The sequence below is a fragment of the Lipophrys pholis genome (assembly GCF_963383615.2).
Source record: "Lipophrys pholis genome assembly, chromosome: 1".
NCBI classification, from domain to species: Eukaryota; Metazoa; Chordata; class Actinopteri; order Blenniiformes; family Blenniidae; genus Lipophrys; species Lipophrys pholis.
Genome location: NC_137635.1, coordinates 42,458,213 through 42,474,061, shown reverse-complemented (window position 1 = coordinate 42,474,061; position 15,849 = coordinate 42,458,213). Strand labels below are relative to the sequence as shown.

General features: G+C 40.2%; 1 protein-coding gene across 1 annotated transcript in view; it reads right to left on the bottom strand.

Moving 5' to 3' along the window:
• kcnq3 (potassium voltage-gated channel, KQT-like subfamily, member 3) overlaps window positions 1-15,849 on the bottom strand; it is a gene marked incomplete at both ends in the record, with an annotated part of 93,373 nt that overhangs the window by 12,282 nt on the left and 65,242 nt on the right. Inside the window, 5 exons of the mRNA XM_080473157.1 lie at window positions 1,200-1,310; window positions 2,195-2,368; window positions 3,693-3,865; window positions 5,421-5,547; window positions 6,514-6,604. Of these exons, the coding sequence (XP_080329283.1) occupies window positions 1,200-1,310; window positions 2,195-2,368; window positions 3,693-3,865; window positions 5,421-5,547; window positions 6,514-6,604 (676 nt within the window). The remainder of the gene's footprint in view (window positions 1-1,199; window positions 1,311-2,194; window positions 2,369-3,692; window positions 3,866-5,420; window positions 5,548-6,513; window positions 6,605-15,849) is intronic.

The following is a 15,849-nucleotide window of genomic DNA, read 5'->3' as shown; positions in this document are numbered from 1 at the left end:
CTGTCTTCAACTCATTAGCTACTGGATTTCATGGGTCGTCCGACTTGTCTTAAGTCTGTAACCCTTTTCTTAATCTGGTCCAAATGGTTCTTGAGGCTGTTTTTATGATCTTCCTTGGCTTTCTTCCATGCTTTTTTGCATTTGGCGACACACCTTCAAAACCCCAAGCTCCTGTTTCTCACTCTTTTTGGAAGTGTGCTTCCTCTATGGCCTCTCTTCAAATTTCTCACTTCCTTCCTTGTCACAGAGGATGTTCCTCTTGGAGGTTGCTTTGCATCTCAGGCTGCTCTGACAAATGTTAGGTACGGTCTCATCATGGCTTGTCCATGGATCTTCTCGTTGGCTTTTGGCCACTTGATTTTGGGTTTCAGAAAATACCTTTTCTTGTGTTTCTCTCACGAGTTTCCTGCTCGGTGGATTGTTGGGATACTCATCCCATGGGCTGGGCTGCCAACACAGAGGATGATTTTGCCTCTCCCTGGTGAATTTGCAACCTATGGTATGGGTCACTTTGGATCAATCAGAGTATCATTCCCTCAAAGTTTTGGTCTTTTGTTGTTGCTTATTTCCAATTGTTCTGCTTGTAGTTGATGTATGAAGCCCGCGACGTCTCTAATTTATTGGCATGTGGGTTGAATAACTAACCCTTCCACCTCTGCTACAGTCTTTCCTGCCAACAGATGGACATATCTGGCAGCACTCCACTCTTTCGTGGATGCCTAATTGAAACAGTAAACCAGATTGTCACATATTAGCAAAGGGTCACCCTGCTCGGCATGCAAGGTGGGTCCCACAACCGGCCCTAGGATTCTTGTTTGTACCTAACCACAAGATTGCTTGGCCTCCAAAAGATGTTGTCGAGTAAGCTAGCACAGCAAAGTTTGTCGGTCGGTTCCCCAATGACGATCCCATATGATCATCATAACAACATAGTTCTCATAAAGCCATGACCGGTACTGTCATTTGTTCATATTTGTTATTGATGGCTTGGTCATTATATGGTTAATTATTGGCTGAGATGACAAAGAGGTGTAGTTGTGCCTTAACAAAAGGACTAATGACAATTGACAAAAATAATACAAATGAGAAAGTTGTTTGGCAGAAAATGAATAGATGACCATTGGAAGCAGTGGCTTCAGTCTTGTCAGTCAATTTGTTATTTTGCCCTCGACACTGTGTGCACATAAGAGTATACTCACTGCAGGCAAAGCAAAGAAGGACACTCCGATCAAAGCAAAGGTGCCGGCTAACAGTCTCCCAGCCCAGGTCTTTGGGGTTTTGTCCCCATAGCCAATGGTAGTCAGCGTGATCTGCAAAATAATAAAAGAAAGAAAATATCTTCTATTTTAAATTCAGTCCTTGTAATCCCTCTCAACAATCTCAGTGTCCTTGTTTCAGCAACATGTTGCAATGGAGACAATTAGACTGCCAGTTTTGATCTGTGGGATATCAACTGAAGGGCGATTCAGTGCTTCAGGGTCAGAATGTCTCCTACAAAAAGGAACCAGTGAAAGCTACGCATCTTACTGAAGGACACTTCGGGGGAGGGCAGATGTTCTCTGTCATAGAGCTTGAACTTTTGGCCTTTTGGTTGAAGGGTGTTTGTCTTAATGAGGCCGAACTGCTGGAACGTAATAGCTTCAGTGCTGCAGAACAAAACCATTAAAATATTAGACACTGCAAGCAGCTGGATATTTATCTATTGTTTATTTACCCAAACTTCTACATTATTCTCCACAAAAAAAGAAGGAAAAACAAATTTGTTTGATTTCTGCAACTGACTTTCAGCTCAAAGGCAACAAAACATTGGTGCCTGAAAGCTGATAATTATTTTCTGGCAGAAATCCCATCGGTTGATGATTTGGCCGGGCACAATTTGTCCGCAAGGCTCCTGCCAAATCCCCTTTAGACTCGGAAGGTATCTAAATAACAAGCAGAATAAAAGTTTTAAGGATTCGAGACCTCGCTGTCCTAAAAAACAACATGATGAATCTCGCCAGTAGATAGAAATATTTCCCCGTGTCCTGTGTGCGGTCTTTCTAGATCTGCCTGAGATAATATTTGTTCTCACCTAGATCATGTGCTGAAGGACTGTATTCACCTGGGACCTATTTTTGTCTATTTATTTCTGTGACAGAAAAGACATTTTGGAGAAAAGCAGCATTTTTATCCCTACAGAGCAGCTGTCACTCACCAGGCCCCACCACAGTGCATCGGCATACGTGTCGAAGTCCTGCGGTTTTGGCTGGGCCGTGGGGTTGTCGTTGTCGGACACATCCATAGACACATCGTCCTTCTCTACCAGGTAGACCAGGAAAGACGCCAGGATCAGAGACAGGAAGCCAATGTACCATGCTGTGATCAGCTCCTGCAGACACAAGAGACATTCCGTTCATATCAATGCAACCGATTAAGCTTTTTTTTTAATTTTTATATATATACACAATCAAATTTAGCTTAAAGGATAAATCAAAGCCAATTCAATGCCAAGATTTTTTTTCTCCTCCAAACCAGAAGTGTCTAATGACAAAACTAAAAAGTTGAATTTTAGCACACACAAACATTTTCTCAAACAGACTTTTTTCATGGGCTTCCCTTTGGTTTAAAGTACACATGATGGCAGAAGTGCCTCTTTAGCTTTGATATAATTTTGCTCTTATGTGTTTAAATAATGCCTCCGGTATCTCTTTATTGGAAGATTTGTTTTCACTTCACACTATCAAACATGAACTTATAAATGGCAATTTCCCTCTATCTCAAACACACTTTAGAGTCATCGTGTCTGGGTTTAGGTATCTTGACAGTATTTACAATTCGTATTTAATAAGAATACAACCTGGTATACTTAACAAACTGTGATCATCCACAAAACTCCTGCTAAAAGACTGTATTGAGAGCAGAATCAGGAACACAAGCAACACCTACAGAAAACTCCACAACATCTAAAAGTTCACCATCAACAGCCTCAGCACTACCATCTGCTGATGTACCACTCCAGTTAAGCTGTTTCCAATACGTAAGGAGTACTGTATTCGTGAATAGGGACTTGTGAATAATCAGTTCCTTCCACTAAAGTTGTCTCGGAAAGATCTAGTATTTATTCTTTAGAATATCGCACAAAACTGATGTAATGAAAATCAAACACTGGGGCAAAGACATCAGAACAGCATCTATTTACTCTTGAATTTAATTCAGCTAAAAGCAAACTCAGTCTGTGCCCATTTTTATTTTTAAACAATCACATTTACTGAAACACTTCACTACAGCCTATATTACGAATCCTTTCCTCACGGTTCATGTAACTAAGGAATAGGCAACCGATCATTGCAGAGGTCACAGAAATTTCATTGTCCCTACCACTGGACTAGATTGCGACTGAGCAGTGGTCCCTAAAGCAGTGGTCTACCAGCCTGGTGCTGTAGAGCCCCTGTTTCTGCATGTTTTAGCGCGCTCCCCGCTTCAGCACACCTGAATCTATTGATCATCACCTGCTCCTAACAAATGCAGGCAAGGAGTTATTAAAATACACTCCTTCCAACTCCCATCACCTTTAAAACCATTATCCAATCTCATTCTTGAACTCATCTCAGGAGTCACTCTCCCAAGTTACATTTTGGTGCACATTCTCACAATTACATGTTTGTGTCGCTGAAATTCAGCTGCTTTTAGTGTCTTCTCTTTAAATTCCCTACCTTACTGTGTGCGTAGATGGCCGAGCCCAGCAGTTTCCAGGTCCCCCCTCTCCGGTCCATACGCAGCATCCGCAGGATCTGCAGAAAGCGCAGGCTGCGCAGGGACGTGGCCAACACATTGCCCTGGTTACGCACTGCCACCACTGGCACCGAGGCAATCAGCACAAAAATGTCTAATGCGGAGAAAGCAGACAAAAACACTAAATTAAATTAAAGATTCAGTGTGAAAGGCTTTCATCAAATCTTTAATGAGTCTGACCCGACGCGCTGATTGAGTCTTCTTTGTGGGGTGATGAATGGATTTAGAAAACCTGTGGCTCCTAACAAGAGCTGAACAGAGAGACATTGATGACATGCTGTTATGAAAAAAGATTAGGTTGTAATTCATCAAGAGCTGTCATCGGAAATGCTTCACCGATCTATAACTGCGTGTGATGCGTGTTACGAAATGAGTTTGATTTCTTCATAATCATTTCTGCTGGGTGGAAAGAATAAAAACTTTAGTCAAGTGCAAATGTTTATATATTGCTTACATTGTTCTCAATTTTAAGAAAAGCATTATTTGTAAAAAAAAAAAAAAGTGAAGCAAAAGTACAAAGAACTCTGGTCAGCAGTACTCCAGCACTGCAATGCCTATATGTCAAATAACTGACTTCAAAATCTTACGACTTGTCTATAAGGTATGAAATAGTAATGTGGGGTTTAAATACATATGAGTTTTACTAGCAGGATATAAAACATTTGGATCCCTCAGGTCCACAGGAAGAGGTTTACTGAGTGTTTCCAGATCCAGAAATAGATCTGTGGACTGCTGGTATCCTCAGATCTTTTAAATTAGGGTTTTAAACATTGTTATTTACAATAAATAATAGGTTTCATTTCTGATATATTAATAAAGTTTCATATTATGTGTTCTTCTGTTTTTCCTACTTACTATGTCATTTATTTTGTTTTGAAATGTGTCTTTGTTATATTTCCAATGCATTAGTGAATGCTTTGTAAAAAAAGCACTGGAAGGTGCTATGTAAATAAACGTGTTTTTATTGATTTACAACTTGGTTTATATTTTCGATTAGAATTCCTAATTTGAAATATTTCTACTTTTAAGTAATGTTCTCAGACAAATAACAGGATATGACAACCAAACTATAATCAATCTACATATGAAGCAGCAAGTTTTCATCGTTAAAAGAATAAACTTATTTCCAACATAAATACAGTGCAAAAAGTCTTTAGTGGGCGTAGTCAGTCAGGGCTTTTGATTGAACAAATCTACGGTCACTTAGATTTGGGCACTTAAAAAAGAATCTGAAAAACAGAATGTGTCATTTTTAATTTGCTACTTCCAACCTTGCATTTAGAGTTTTGTTTGTGTTGCCTTTGTTTCTGCTGCAGTGACTTATAATTATGTTAATTGTTCCTCAGTGGACATTTTGTACACCTGCATCAGCAGAAGGTAAACAACATTACAAATCATGTGCGTACCGCCATTTCACCTGCAGTGTTTCTTCGAAACGGTTCCAGCTGTTGTTGTAATTGCTATTTTATTTCCAGCATGGGGTCAACAGAGGTCATAATTTACCCAGCATCCACTGTTTGATACCTTCCCTGTTTATATTTGCGTGGTCCTTCCCCTCGAACAACACATTTATAGGCCGGGACCTGCAAGGAGTCTCAAATTCATTTCAGAACAAATGCTCATAAATTTTAACAGGTCCACCTCATTACCTAAAATACACAAGGGCTTGCGGGCAAACTTCAGCCTCCCTCTCCATCCTTTGTAGCGACAGCAGCAACCCGCCGCCCAAATCCTCAGTGCAAACTCTGCTCCAAAGATGAAGATGGCAAAGGTTTCCTGCAATGGAAACAAGTTCAATTTATTCAAGTTATTCAAGTGTCCACGTTCTAGCATATCGTATACTTTTTCTGGTATTCAAGTAATTATTCCAAAGGGGGCGTATTGTAGACCTAAAGCAGTATTTTATGTTTTTTAATATGAAGCTGTACTTCCAATACCTGCCTCTGAATAAAGACATTTTGCAAGGTAAAAACTAACCTAAATATGTGCTTAAGAAGTTTTAAAACAGAGTGTTCAGAGTGAAGCACAACAAAATAATAATAAAAAAATAAAAAAACTTTCCTTTTGTGAAATGATTAATCCTCAACACTTTATCTCAACTAATAATGTTAAACTTAAAGAAAAACTGGAATATTGCTGTGTGTATAGTTATTGAGTCATTGTTTTTTTATGGAATTGATTGTTTGGCCCATTTGCCAAAAGCTTCTGTTTCCAGTTAATGTGCCTGATTTATGTAGTTATCCGAAAAAAAAGAATAAACTGTGCATGAACACATGTATTCTGCACAGAAAACTGCAAGTTAAACAATTTTTAGAAACACATCCAATAGGAAAAGTCATATTTATTTAATTAAAATTAATTTACAGTCAATCTTTAGTGTGGACTAAAGCCTATTAAGAGATTTATTTTTTTTAACTATAAATGGTGAAATATGTGTGGACTTTTGTCAGTGTTTGCCACTTTGCAATAGAATCAGTTTTAAAATGTGATGGTGTATTTTTAGACTGAATTGAACCTCTAAGAAGTACAGAAGTATCATTCAATTACACCTTGGAGGTAAAACTTATAATTGTATTAGTATTTTAGTGAGGAGGCGATAAAGAACTAAAAACATATAGCTTTGAGTGAACAGCCTGCAAATGTAATTGAGAAGGATGATTTTAATGTTCAATGTGAAGAAGACCTTTGTTATTCTGGCTTTTTGCAAGCTAAGAAAAATGAAATAAGTCTCAATCATCTCACCAGTATGACCAGCCAGTGTGCAGACAACTTCTCATGCTCCTTGAATGTGGTCAATATGGCCAAAATCAAACAGCCCAGAACGATCAGAAACCTACAGGCACACAGAAGAAGAAATAGTTCAGTGGAAACAGCAGTGAGGATAATACGTTGCTTATAAGGACAAGGAAACACGAGAGAGAATGCCACTGTGTGTTCGCAGGCACAGTGTGATTGAAAGATGTGTCTTACAGTCACCACAAGAGAGTGCTACATCTCTCTCGGAATGGGACTGCAAAATACAACAGCAACTCACAAAAGTACTCCTTATGACATATTCAACCTGACAGAGAATTACAAGAAAAGCAACACAGCGGGACACACAGAGGGTTTTTCCATTAGTACCTAATGGTATGCAGGGGAAAGAAAGAAAAAAAAAAGTCTTCCTTACGGAGTAAAATACTGGAGGATTAATAATTATTCATAAGCTGGAAATTACTAAAAGAAAAACACAGCAAGATATGAACTCATTAAGAGATCAGTATTTTGATCCAGAACTGCACAATCTGAAGTACAACACAGACAATGGACCAAATAAGTTTTTTTATGTGTCTGTTTTAGGAACCGCGTTTGTCTGATTTTGGTGTATACTTGTATTGTAACAACAACAACAACAACAACAACAACAACAACAACAACAACCACAGATATAAGGTACTAAACTTTCTCTGTATTTTAATCATAGCCCGAATTACCCTCGAGTAGTTAATGTTATTCCACTGAAATTAGCTGAGCTCGTTCCTGAGTATTTGTCTGTAGCATAATCACAGTGAATTTTACACCAAATAAGATGTTGCTTCCACTCATTAAGGACCGTTATCTTGTAAAATCGAAATAGATATGCAAATAGAGTTTTCTTCAGAGTTGGCGTGCTTACGATCAGATTAGAGGCCAGTCTGAGTCATTATAACAGTACTATTGTCTCGAGCTCTCCAACACAGGCAGTTAATGGGGCAATGTGAAGCACACTTGAATGTATGTAACTGTAGCCACTTCCTGAAAGAGCACAATGGCACAAAATGTCAGTGTCCTTCAGCGAGAATGCAGGATAATCACCGATTCATCACATCCAACTTCTATCCAGCTTTATCTAACCGATGATGGGAAAATGCAGGGTACACAAGTCCACACACTCACACCTACAGGTGATTCTTAGTCGCAATGTGAGACTCAACACATGTTTGGAGTGTGTGATTCATCCACAGTACCTGGAGAATATTCCTTCCCTCAGCCTGGACTCGACCATGGGACATACAGTACATGATGTGAGTCAAAAGCGCAAGGCACTGCACCACGATGCAGGTTCAATCCATCACAGAACCTTTTTAAAGGGAGGGAATATCCACAGAAAAGATAAATACCGAGTCATGCTTGCCAGAGCTGCAAGACAAACACGCCGAGTTCGTTTCAATATCAGTGATCCTCCTCAGCAAAGTTAGAAGAATATTCACAATCTCTGCTAAAGTGCAGGTACAGATGACATTGGGAAAAGTAAATGTAACATGTAATCAGAGTAATATTTGTCTTGAGAAAAGACTTTCAGGGAAAAATATTGTAATGTATGATTTAATTTTTTTCAACACCCTGCCAACCTAAATATTCTGTTTCACGCACAAAAGCCCACTGAGCCACACAGCCTCCTTTTTCTTTCATGCTCACCTCTATATTTAGGCCTTCCAGGAGCTATAATTAATTGGATGCACACATACAAATGGCCATTTAAATTTCCCCGTACAGTGGAGCGCGCTGTTCGCTGCGCGTTACGCAGTCTGAAGTTAACCACCCTGCTATGATATATGATGCCGAACCACCCTGAATAAACCTAACCAGCGCCAGAACCGCGCAGCCATGAGGCCAATTAACATTTAACCAGAGCGGCGTGTCCAATATTCTCCACCACCAGCTCTGTGAAAAAGGTTGTATTCAACTTAAAGTGCAACTCATTTCAGATTCAGGGAAAAGTTTGCATTTACGTCAATGTGTTGATGGTCTGGATACGTGTTTACTTTTAGGTTGCTCTGTCACTGCTGGAAAAAGAGATGCATGATTACTAAACTAAACAAGAAAGAAACTGATGATTTTCCGTCTTATTTTGTGTGAAATAAAGTGTGAAATAAAGTGAGCAATATGAGCAAAACGTGTTGTAATTTTTCAGTTTCACAGAGGAAGTCGAAGACATTTGGCATCGTCTCCTCAGGTGCAGCCATTTCTGTTCACACTTTCTGGTCTGAGCCTCAGGTTGAGTTTTTATGTCAATTTCTTAATAAACAAAGTGCTTGTGTCAACTAGTGTTGTGGTAACAATTAAAATGGAACATTCTGGTATACATTTTCTTTAAGTCATCAACCCAGTTAAATATCCATCATCATATTTATATAAGTCCCATAGATAGGACGTAGTGGAGCCAATGTGCACCTGTTGATCTCTAGAAATACCGATGACAAATAATCACATATGGAGGAAGGAGATGGAAATAAACGGATAGTAATTCACATATATTTTCCCCCAATATAACTAGTGAAAACACTGTGTGATGGTGGTTACATTTTGATTATTTGTTAGCATCCAACAATATGTTGCTGGTTTGATCTGTTGCTTGAGAAAAGTTATCTGGTTTGAAGCTTGGTCCAGATTAGAAATGAGCCCCAAGTCCAGAAAGATTGGCAATCAAGGATTGACATACAGATGAAACCGTTATATTTTAAAAAAGAAAAATGGCTAAAAGTCTTGATGCTTTGACTTGATCAAAGCAGCTTCAGGTAAGAATGTGTTTATGGTTGTCATGTCAACAAAGGCATTTTGGATCATTTGTTGATCAATTGTGATTTGTATAGTTGCTTACATAGGTATGAATGGATCTCTATGTGCGAACTGGTGTGTATATACAGTGTTTGTCCTCTATGTGTGACCTATCCAGGGTGTACCCTGCCTTTTGACCAACGTCAGCTGGGATTGACTTCAGCTCCCTGGTAAAGTGAGTATGAGAGACAAATGGCAGAGAATGTTTTGGAATCATTTGATGTGCCCTTTAACAGAAACGTGTGACACACTGGCATGACGACGATGGGGTTCAAACTGCCAGCCTTTGGGTCGGAAATCTACTCAATTAAAGTAATCCACAGTCCCCAACACATGTCTACCAAAATCTCACAAAAGACTGGACCTCATAAAAGCTCCGGCTAAAGGCCTCTTCATACTCCATAAGAACAAGACGAAAGTTCGGCAGTGCGGGGTCCTGTCGAACAAAATGACGTCATTTCCTTCGGCCAGCTCCTTCTGGCCGAACAAATTTGTTTCGGCTGTGCCAACCGCCCTGGCCGAACTATGTGGGAGCCGCACTGCCGAAACTTCTGCACTGCCGTGTGCTGCGCATGCGTGTTCTAGTTCGCTCATGACTATCGATAATATTTTAATCATATTTAGCTTGTAACAGCGCTCCTGTACGAGCGCCGCAGCTCGTTAAAATGTCGGAGTGTAGGCTGACATGATGCACCTGAACGCATCACGAGCAGCTGTCAGCTCCTGGAGTTAAAACTGGACTAACATCGCGCTCGGACAAAAACTTTTTTATTACTGAAAAAGTTCAGAGAAATGTATTTCTGAAAGCACTGGAGGCCAGAAATAAACTGTGCTGTTGAAAAGTTTAAACGCCGCTTCACAGACTTGTGCCTGCTGTGAGGGGGCGTGGCCTGCGAGTTCGGCAGCTTCTTATCGGAGTATGAACAGTCCTGCCGAAAAAGCTTTTTTTTTCTGCTGCTGGCTGACGTCACTGCCAAATTTTCTTCTTGTTCTTATGGGTTCAAAAGGGAGTATGCAGGGGCCTTTACTCTGCACTTTAGCCTTCTTGCATGACTCTCCACCCTTCCCTCTGTGAATTGGAGTCTTGAAACATTTATGGCCGTTGTGTTGCCATTAGGCTGTGTTGACATATCTGAGGAGTTTCTGAAGTGCTGCACAACCATAACAGCATCAATATTTCACAGCAAAACAGCCCAGTGAGTTTTGCATAATTCACCTGAAGGAAATGATAGTCAAGAGATAGTAGAAACTTCTTGATTGACGTCTTCAGCGATTGCACGCATTTCAGTACGTCACCCATTATGACTTCATATCCTCTATAGTAAGTCAGGACATTTCACCTCAAAGTTATCCAGAGGACAGATATAATCCTGGAGAGGGCGACCCTGATCAATGTTAACTCGATATGATCCAACAGATACTGATCTGCAACACAGTTGGCTTCCGATTTGTGTTCAAATAGTTTGTTCAGTGAGGCACACAGATTGATTCGATGGCCATTACACCCAACAGCACAAACCGAACGGTTGTTCTATCACATCAAAAAATGGAAACAACAGGTACAGTACTTAACACCGGAACCAATGCAACAGAGGGTCACTTTGCTCTTTGCGGCTTTACCTGTAAAGAAATCGCTAAGGTCAGAAGTAACAGCTACCCAGAAAACAATGGAACCATGCACAAATGGACTAAACCACCCGATTACAATTGTTAGGGATATACTGACATGAGTGGAAACAGAACGGAACCTCCATGTACAGACAAATACATGAGAGTGAAAGAAAAATAATGAGAATATTCGAGCAGATGAACTGTCCTAAACTGAATTAGATTGCCTGAGAATGATACCATCAAGCTAACCCTAACGAACGGACAGAGCTAAGTGGAACAGAATGGGGGTGACATAGTGGTGGAGTGGTTAACAGTGCGCAGTGGAAACAAGGCCCAAGATGCTCGTTCACAAGGTGGAAGTGACTGGTTGAGGTCACAAAATGTGTGGAGAAAATGGAGAGAGTCACATTGGGAGCGGATTTGATGAATTACGGGTGTGCCGCTGCAATGATAGTGATTTCAAGTCATTCTAGCCGATGCTCATGTTTACACGCGGAGGTGTACTTGGTGTTCCACTCCAGTGCGGTGAAAACAGAGCCAAAGAGGAAGTACCCACATGAGAAGCATTGTGATTCTCATCATTTTCTATATAAAACATCTCATGTTGAAAGAATAACAAAAATCAAACAAACATCCAACATACATTGAGTAAAAACATTAGTGCATAAAATATCCAGCCGTTCCCAGCCAGCTCGTGGTGAACTCAAATGTATCCTGAGGAAACCTCCACTCATCATCATCACCATAACTCTGACTGGTATCAAGTGTGAGACTGTAATACTGTTGGATACTACGACTGTAACACTCCATTACCTACCTGCTGGATAAATAAATGAAGCATGGAATCCAATCTGCTTTGTGATTGGCAATCAGGGGCTGTGAGAGTGAGCGATCCACCGTGACCACGGGGAGATACCACAAAGAAAACAGTATATGTTTCTTTTCGATCTGGTTTCTGTCTGTAAACAAGAGGAATGACCGCAGCGCGAGGTTCGTAGGATTGCCTACATATCAGGCCTGATGATGTTTAAAACTCTCGGTTGTAAATGATTCATAACTTGAAGGAGCTTATGAAGCATTTCTGATAATGGTTACTTCCACAAAACAGCGCTGACATCTAAAAATGCGACAGTAACACAGCGTGAGGCAAAACTCACCAACATACACAAGAACAGCACACACGAAACTGTGTTTACAAATATTAACTCACACATGCACACAAAGGTCAGCAGTGGTCAGTTTAATGAAGAGGTTTATGAACGATGAGTACTACTACAATCAATATCTACTTGATACATCTGAGAGTAGTGAGATATTCACATTGACATCTATGCTTCATTGCATTGTCAAGAAATACAATCGGATTGCAGGTGAGTCTCCTTCCAACAACTTTTGCTTCAAGATAATCAAATAACATTTTCACTAAGTTGGGTCGGGGGAAAACCTAACTTTTCTGAAATGAAGATACTACGCATGTGCACCGCAGCAATCACCATAGAAAACGTCTTGTTACATTTCTAGTTGGATGTCTTTCTAGTTCTGTTAACAGTAGTTAGGTTAGTTACATTAACTTTTAGTCGATGATAACATTTAATATTTCTTTGTTATGACTCAAAATCACATTGGATGCACAAAAAAAAACTAAACTATGAAGAGTTAAGTTTACCTTTAAAATATATGTTTTATCAGTAATTAAAGGTCATGCATGTCCTGTAATGATGAGTAAAGCCCATCTGTACAACTCCTTTCTCTTCCGCCATTAATCCACTTTCCATCCAGCCCAGCGTGGCTGAGCCTCTGCTGGGCTCCCCGGTGCTGATACCACCTCCGAGGATTCCTAACAACCAATTTGCCGGCGAGATTCAATAAAGAGAGTGCAGACGATGCATTTCTGACAGTTAATTTGCTCGGCGATATGCAAACGCTGGTGGGAAAGGACAGCAGCGGTACGGCGTTAATGACTGCCGTTACAAGGACGAGATGGGAAACGAAGATCTTCACTCAGTCGAGAAGCTCTCCAGGAAGTTTGGAGGGGAGTCGCATGTCACATGTCACTGACAGGCAGATATAAAGCACTGACTCTTCTCTATAAAGTCCAACTGCTGCATTTTTCTGACTCCCATAAATGTGAGTACATGGTTTGTAGAAGCAGAGGTAAGATTCATCTTTAAAAAACATGAATACAAATGTGGACCACAACCCTATGATTAGAATTCAATTATTTTCTTGGGTTAATGTGGCAGCACAGCTTCGGCGCAGTGAACAGGTTTAATGTATTACTTAACAAAAAAAACCCAACTGCTTTATAGCAAAATCAATCTGGGTAAATTTGACCTTTAATGACGAGTGTGCAGGATTTAAAGAAAAAAAATTCGGTTAGCAGAGATAAAATGATGTACTCTTTAGTTGGGGGGGAAAAAAATGGTGTTTTTTGTTGCATAAAGTTTTTCATACCCACTTAGTGAACATGGCTCTGGAGAGGGCTCCACTGAAGGATCTCTGATGCATTTGAAAGAGGACATTGTATAGAGTGCTATTCACTTGGTTACAATTTGCAGTCTCAATACTGGGTTTCCTCTGAATATAAATCCCCCCAAAAAAGAAAAAAACAAGGAATAGATTACTTGGTTTCAATATTAACATTTGTTTGAAGTTGAATTTACAGTGACTTTACAGGTGAATGAATCATCTGCACCCTGGACAGTTCGCCAGTGCATTACAATACTAACAGAGAGAGACAGAAAGCCACATACACACATCGATCAGGCCACTCTCCCATTAGGTCCGCGACTGACCCTGCAACCTCCTTCGAGTTGACAGTGCTTAGACCTACAAGATGGCTGCAGCAGGCTCCTCTCAGTGCAGGGGAGCTTGTATTTGAGTCTGGCTAGGTTATGCAGACCATTCTGGGAACTTGAATCTGCTGTCAATATCTTTCAGTCATGACATTATTTCACCCTCATAAAGGAAACATGTCCTCAGTCATCACTTAGAATTTCACACTGGTTGAAACTGCACTGCTCTCACACACAGCTCCACCATTATTGATGACCTAAACGGATTTTTGTCATTTATTGCGGATGGAGTCCTGTCAGGAGTCGGCAGCAATACCCCCCCCCGATACTTTCTGCTGACCCCAGAACTACCTCTCAACCCTGACAGGAGGTCAGATTTGTAGTCGTTTGCAGAGAATCTGTCTTAGGAGTGATGGATTTTACCTCCAGCACTTCCTTCCATCCTCCCCCGACTGTGTGATGGCTCAGAGGTGGGAGGGAGGGAAAGGGATATTCAGGCTGTGATTTGGGATTTGCTGATGGAGCAGAACACCATGTTTGACCTGAGATATCCTGACCCCTGGACGGTGGAGGTGGCTTGTTGCATGTGTGTGCGGGAGCTCCCGTTCACGCATGCAGAATCAGCAGGACGGCAGCTGACAGCTTCATTGATGTACTAACATGTTGATGCAGAGTCCTGCTGCTGAGCAGCAGATCAAACAGATCTTGATAGCTTCAGGATGAGAATGAGTTCCCACCCCCAGATGTCAACTTTTTATTTTAAAACTGTAATAATGTCTGTGAAGACAGACATGTTTTGACTCATTCGACTCACGTTGCATGGCTACTCCTTCTGTGACTGATGTTTAAACAGCCCAAATGAGATAATTAGTACCACTAATCTTGATTCATTGGAGCCAATTATGGAACATTTGGTAATTGGGCACAGAAAAGCCACAGCAGCAAACTCACATCACACACGCATCTCTAATGTGTGGGTTTTTTTCAGATTCTAAGGCAGATGCGTTTCGTCGTAAACCTTTGCGTCCTTGCAAAAGCCCCACCATGAAGTTTTCTGCTCCCTCGTGGGACTGAGCTCAGCAGTTGGAAGAGATCAATGGAGCTCTCTCTTTTAATCTCTCCTTCTGTGTCTGCTCAATAAAGATTTACAGGAGAACGGCGCTCCTCTCTGTGTTGCAAACAAGGATGTTGCCCCGCTTCAAGACGGCAGCTTAGCTTTAGTTGTCATGTCGTCCTTGTGTTTGTTTCTTCGTTCAACCGAAAGATCAAATTCATAATTAAAACCTTGAAATATGTTACACCTCATAAAGTTCTTTCATCTAATATAAGTGCAAATTGATTCAGAAATTATTAAAATTATCAGTCTTGGTCAACTTACATGTCAAAATGTCAAAAATGATGAATGATAATGGTTCTACCTATAAATCTCAAAGATTAATGATCATTATTATTGGACAGTTATTTTTTTATGTTAAATGTATAGGAATATTACTTTTACTTTTAGTGGCGCTGGTGTTGCATCAGCTCGCTCAAGATTCATATGAGGGTATTGGTGGTTTTTGGGCCGATTGCACAAAAATGACAAATCCATCCAAAGTTGATTAAAAACACTGTATTTTTTTGTTCAAGGCAGCTCACTGCAAGTGAATGTTTAGTTTCACATTGGACTTGAACACTGTTCTCTTGGTTGAAAGTGCTCATCTTCATCTCATGTGGATTTTTACCCTCTTTAAACTTAACAATACACCTATCTACATAGCTACTGTAGGAATCACATTATTCTTACCTAATGGCTATTGGAGGGGCAGTTAGGTCCTTTAACCTTATATAAAAATAAAGAACACAAACACTTCATCAGAATGAAAAAAAATAAAAGTAAATAGTCCATGTCCTAATATGTAGGTCTTATGTAAGAACAGATTAATATACAGATTTATTAAAACATCATTCGTGAATCAATAACACAAAGAACGGGGGACACCGAGCATCCTCCTAGAAGTTTCATAGATCGCATATTGATGAGCTCTGACAGTTTCAGTACACGTGGAGCTTTCTTCAAGTACAAATATGCTGAAAGTCATTGGAGTGAAACAGA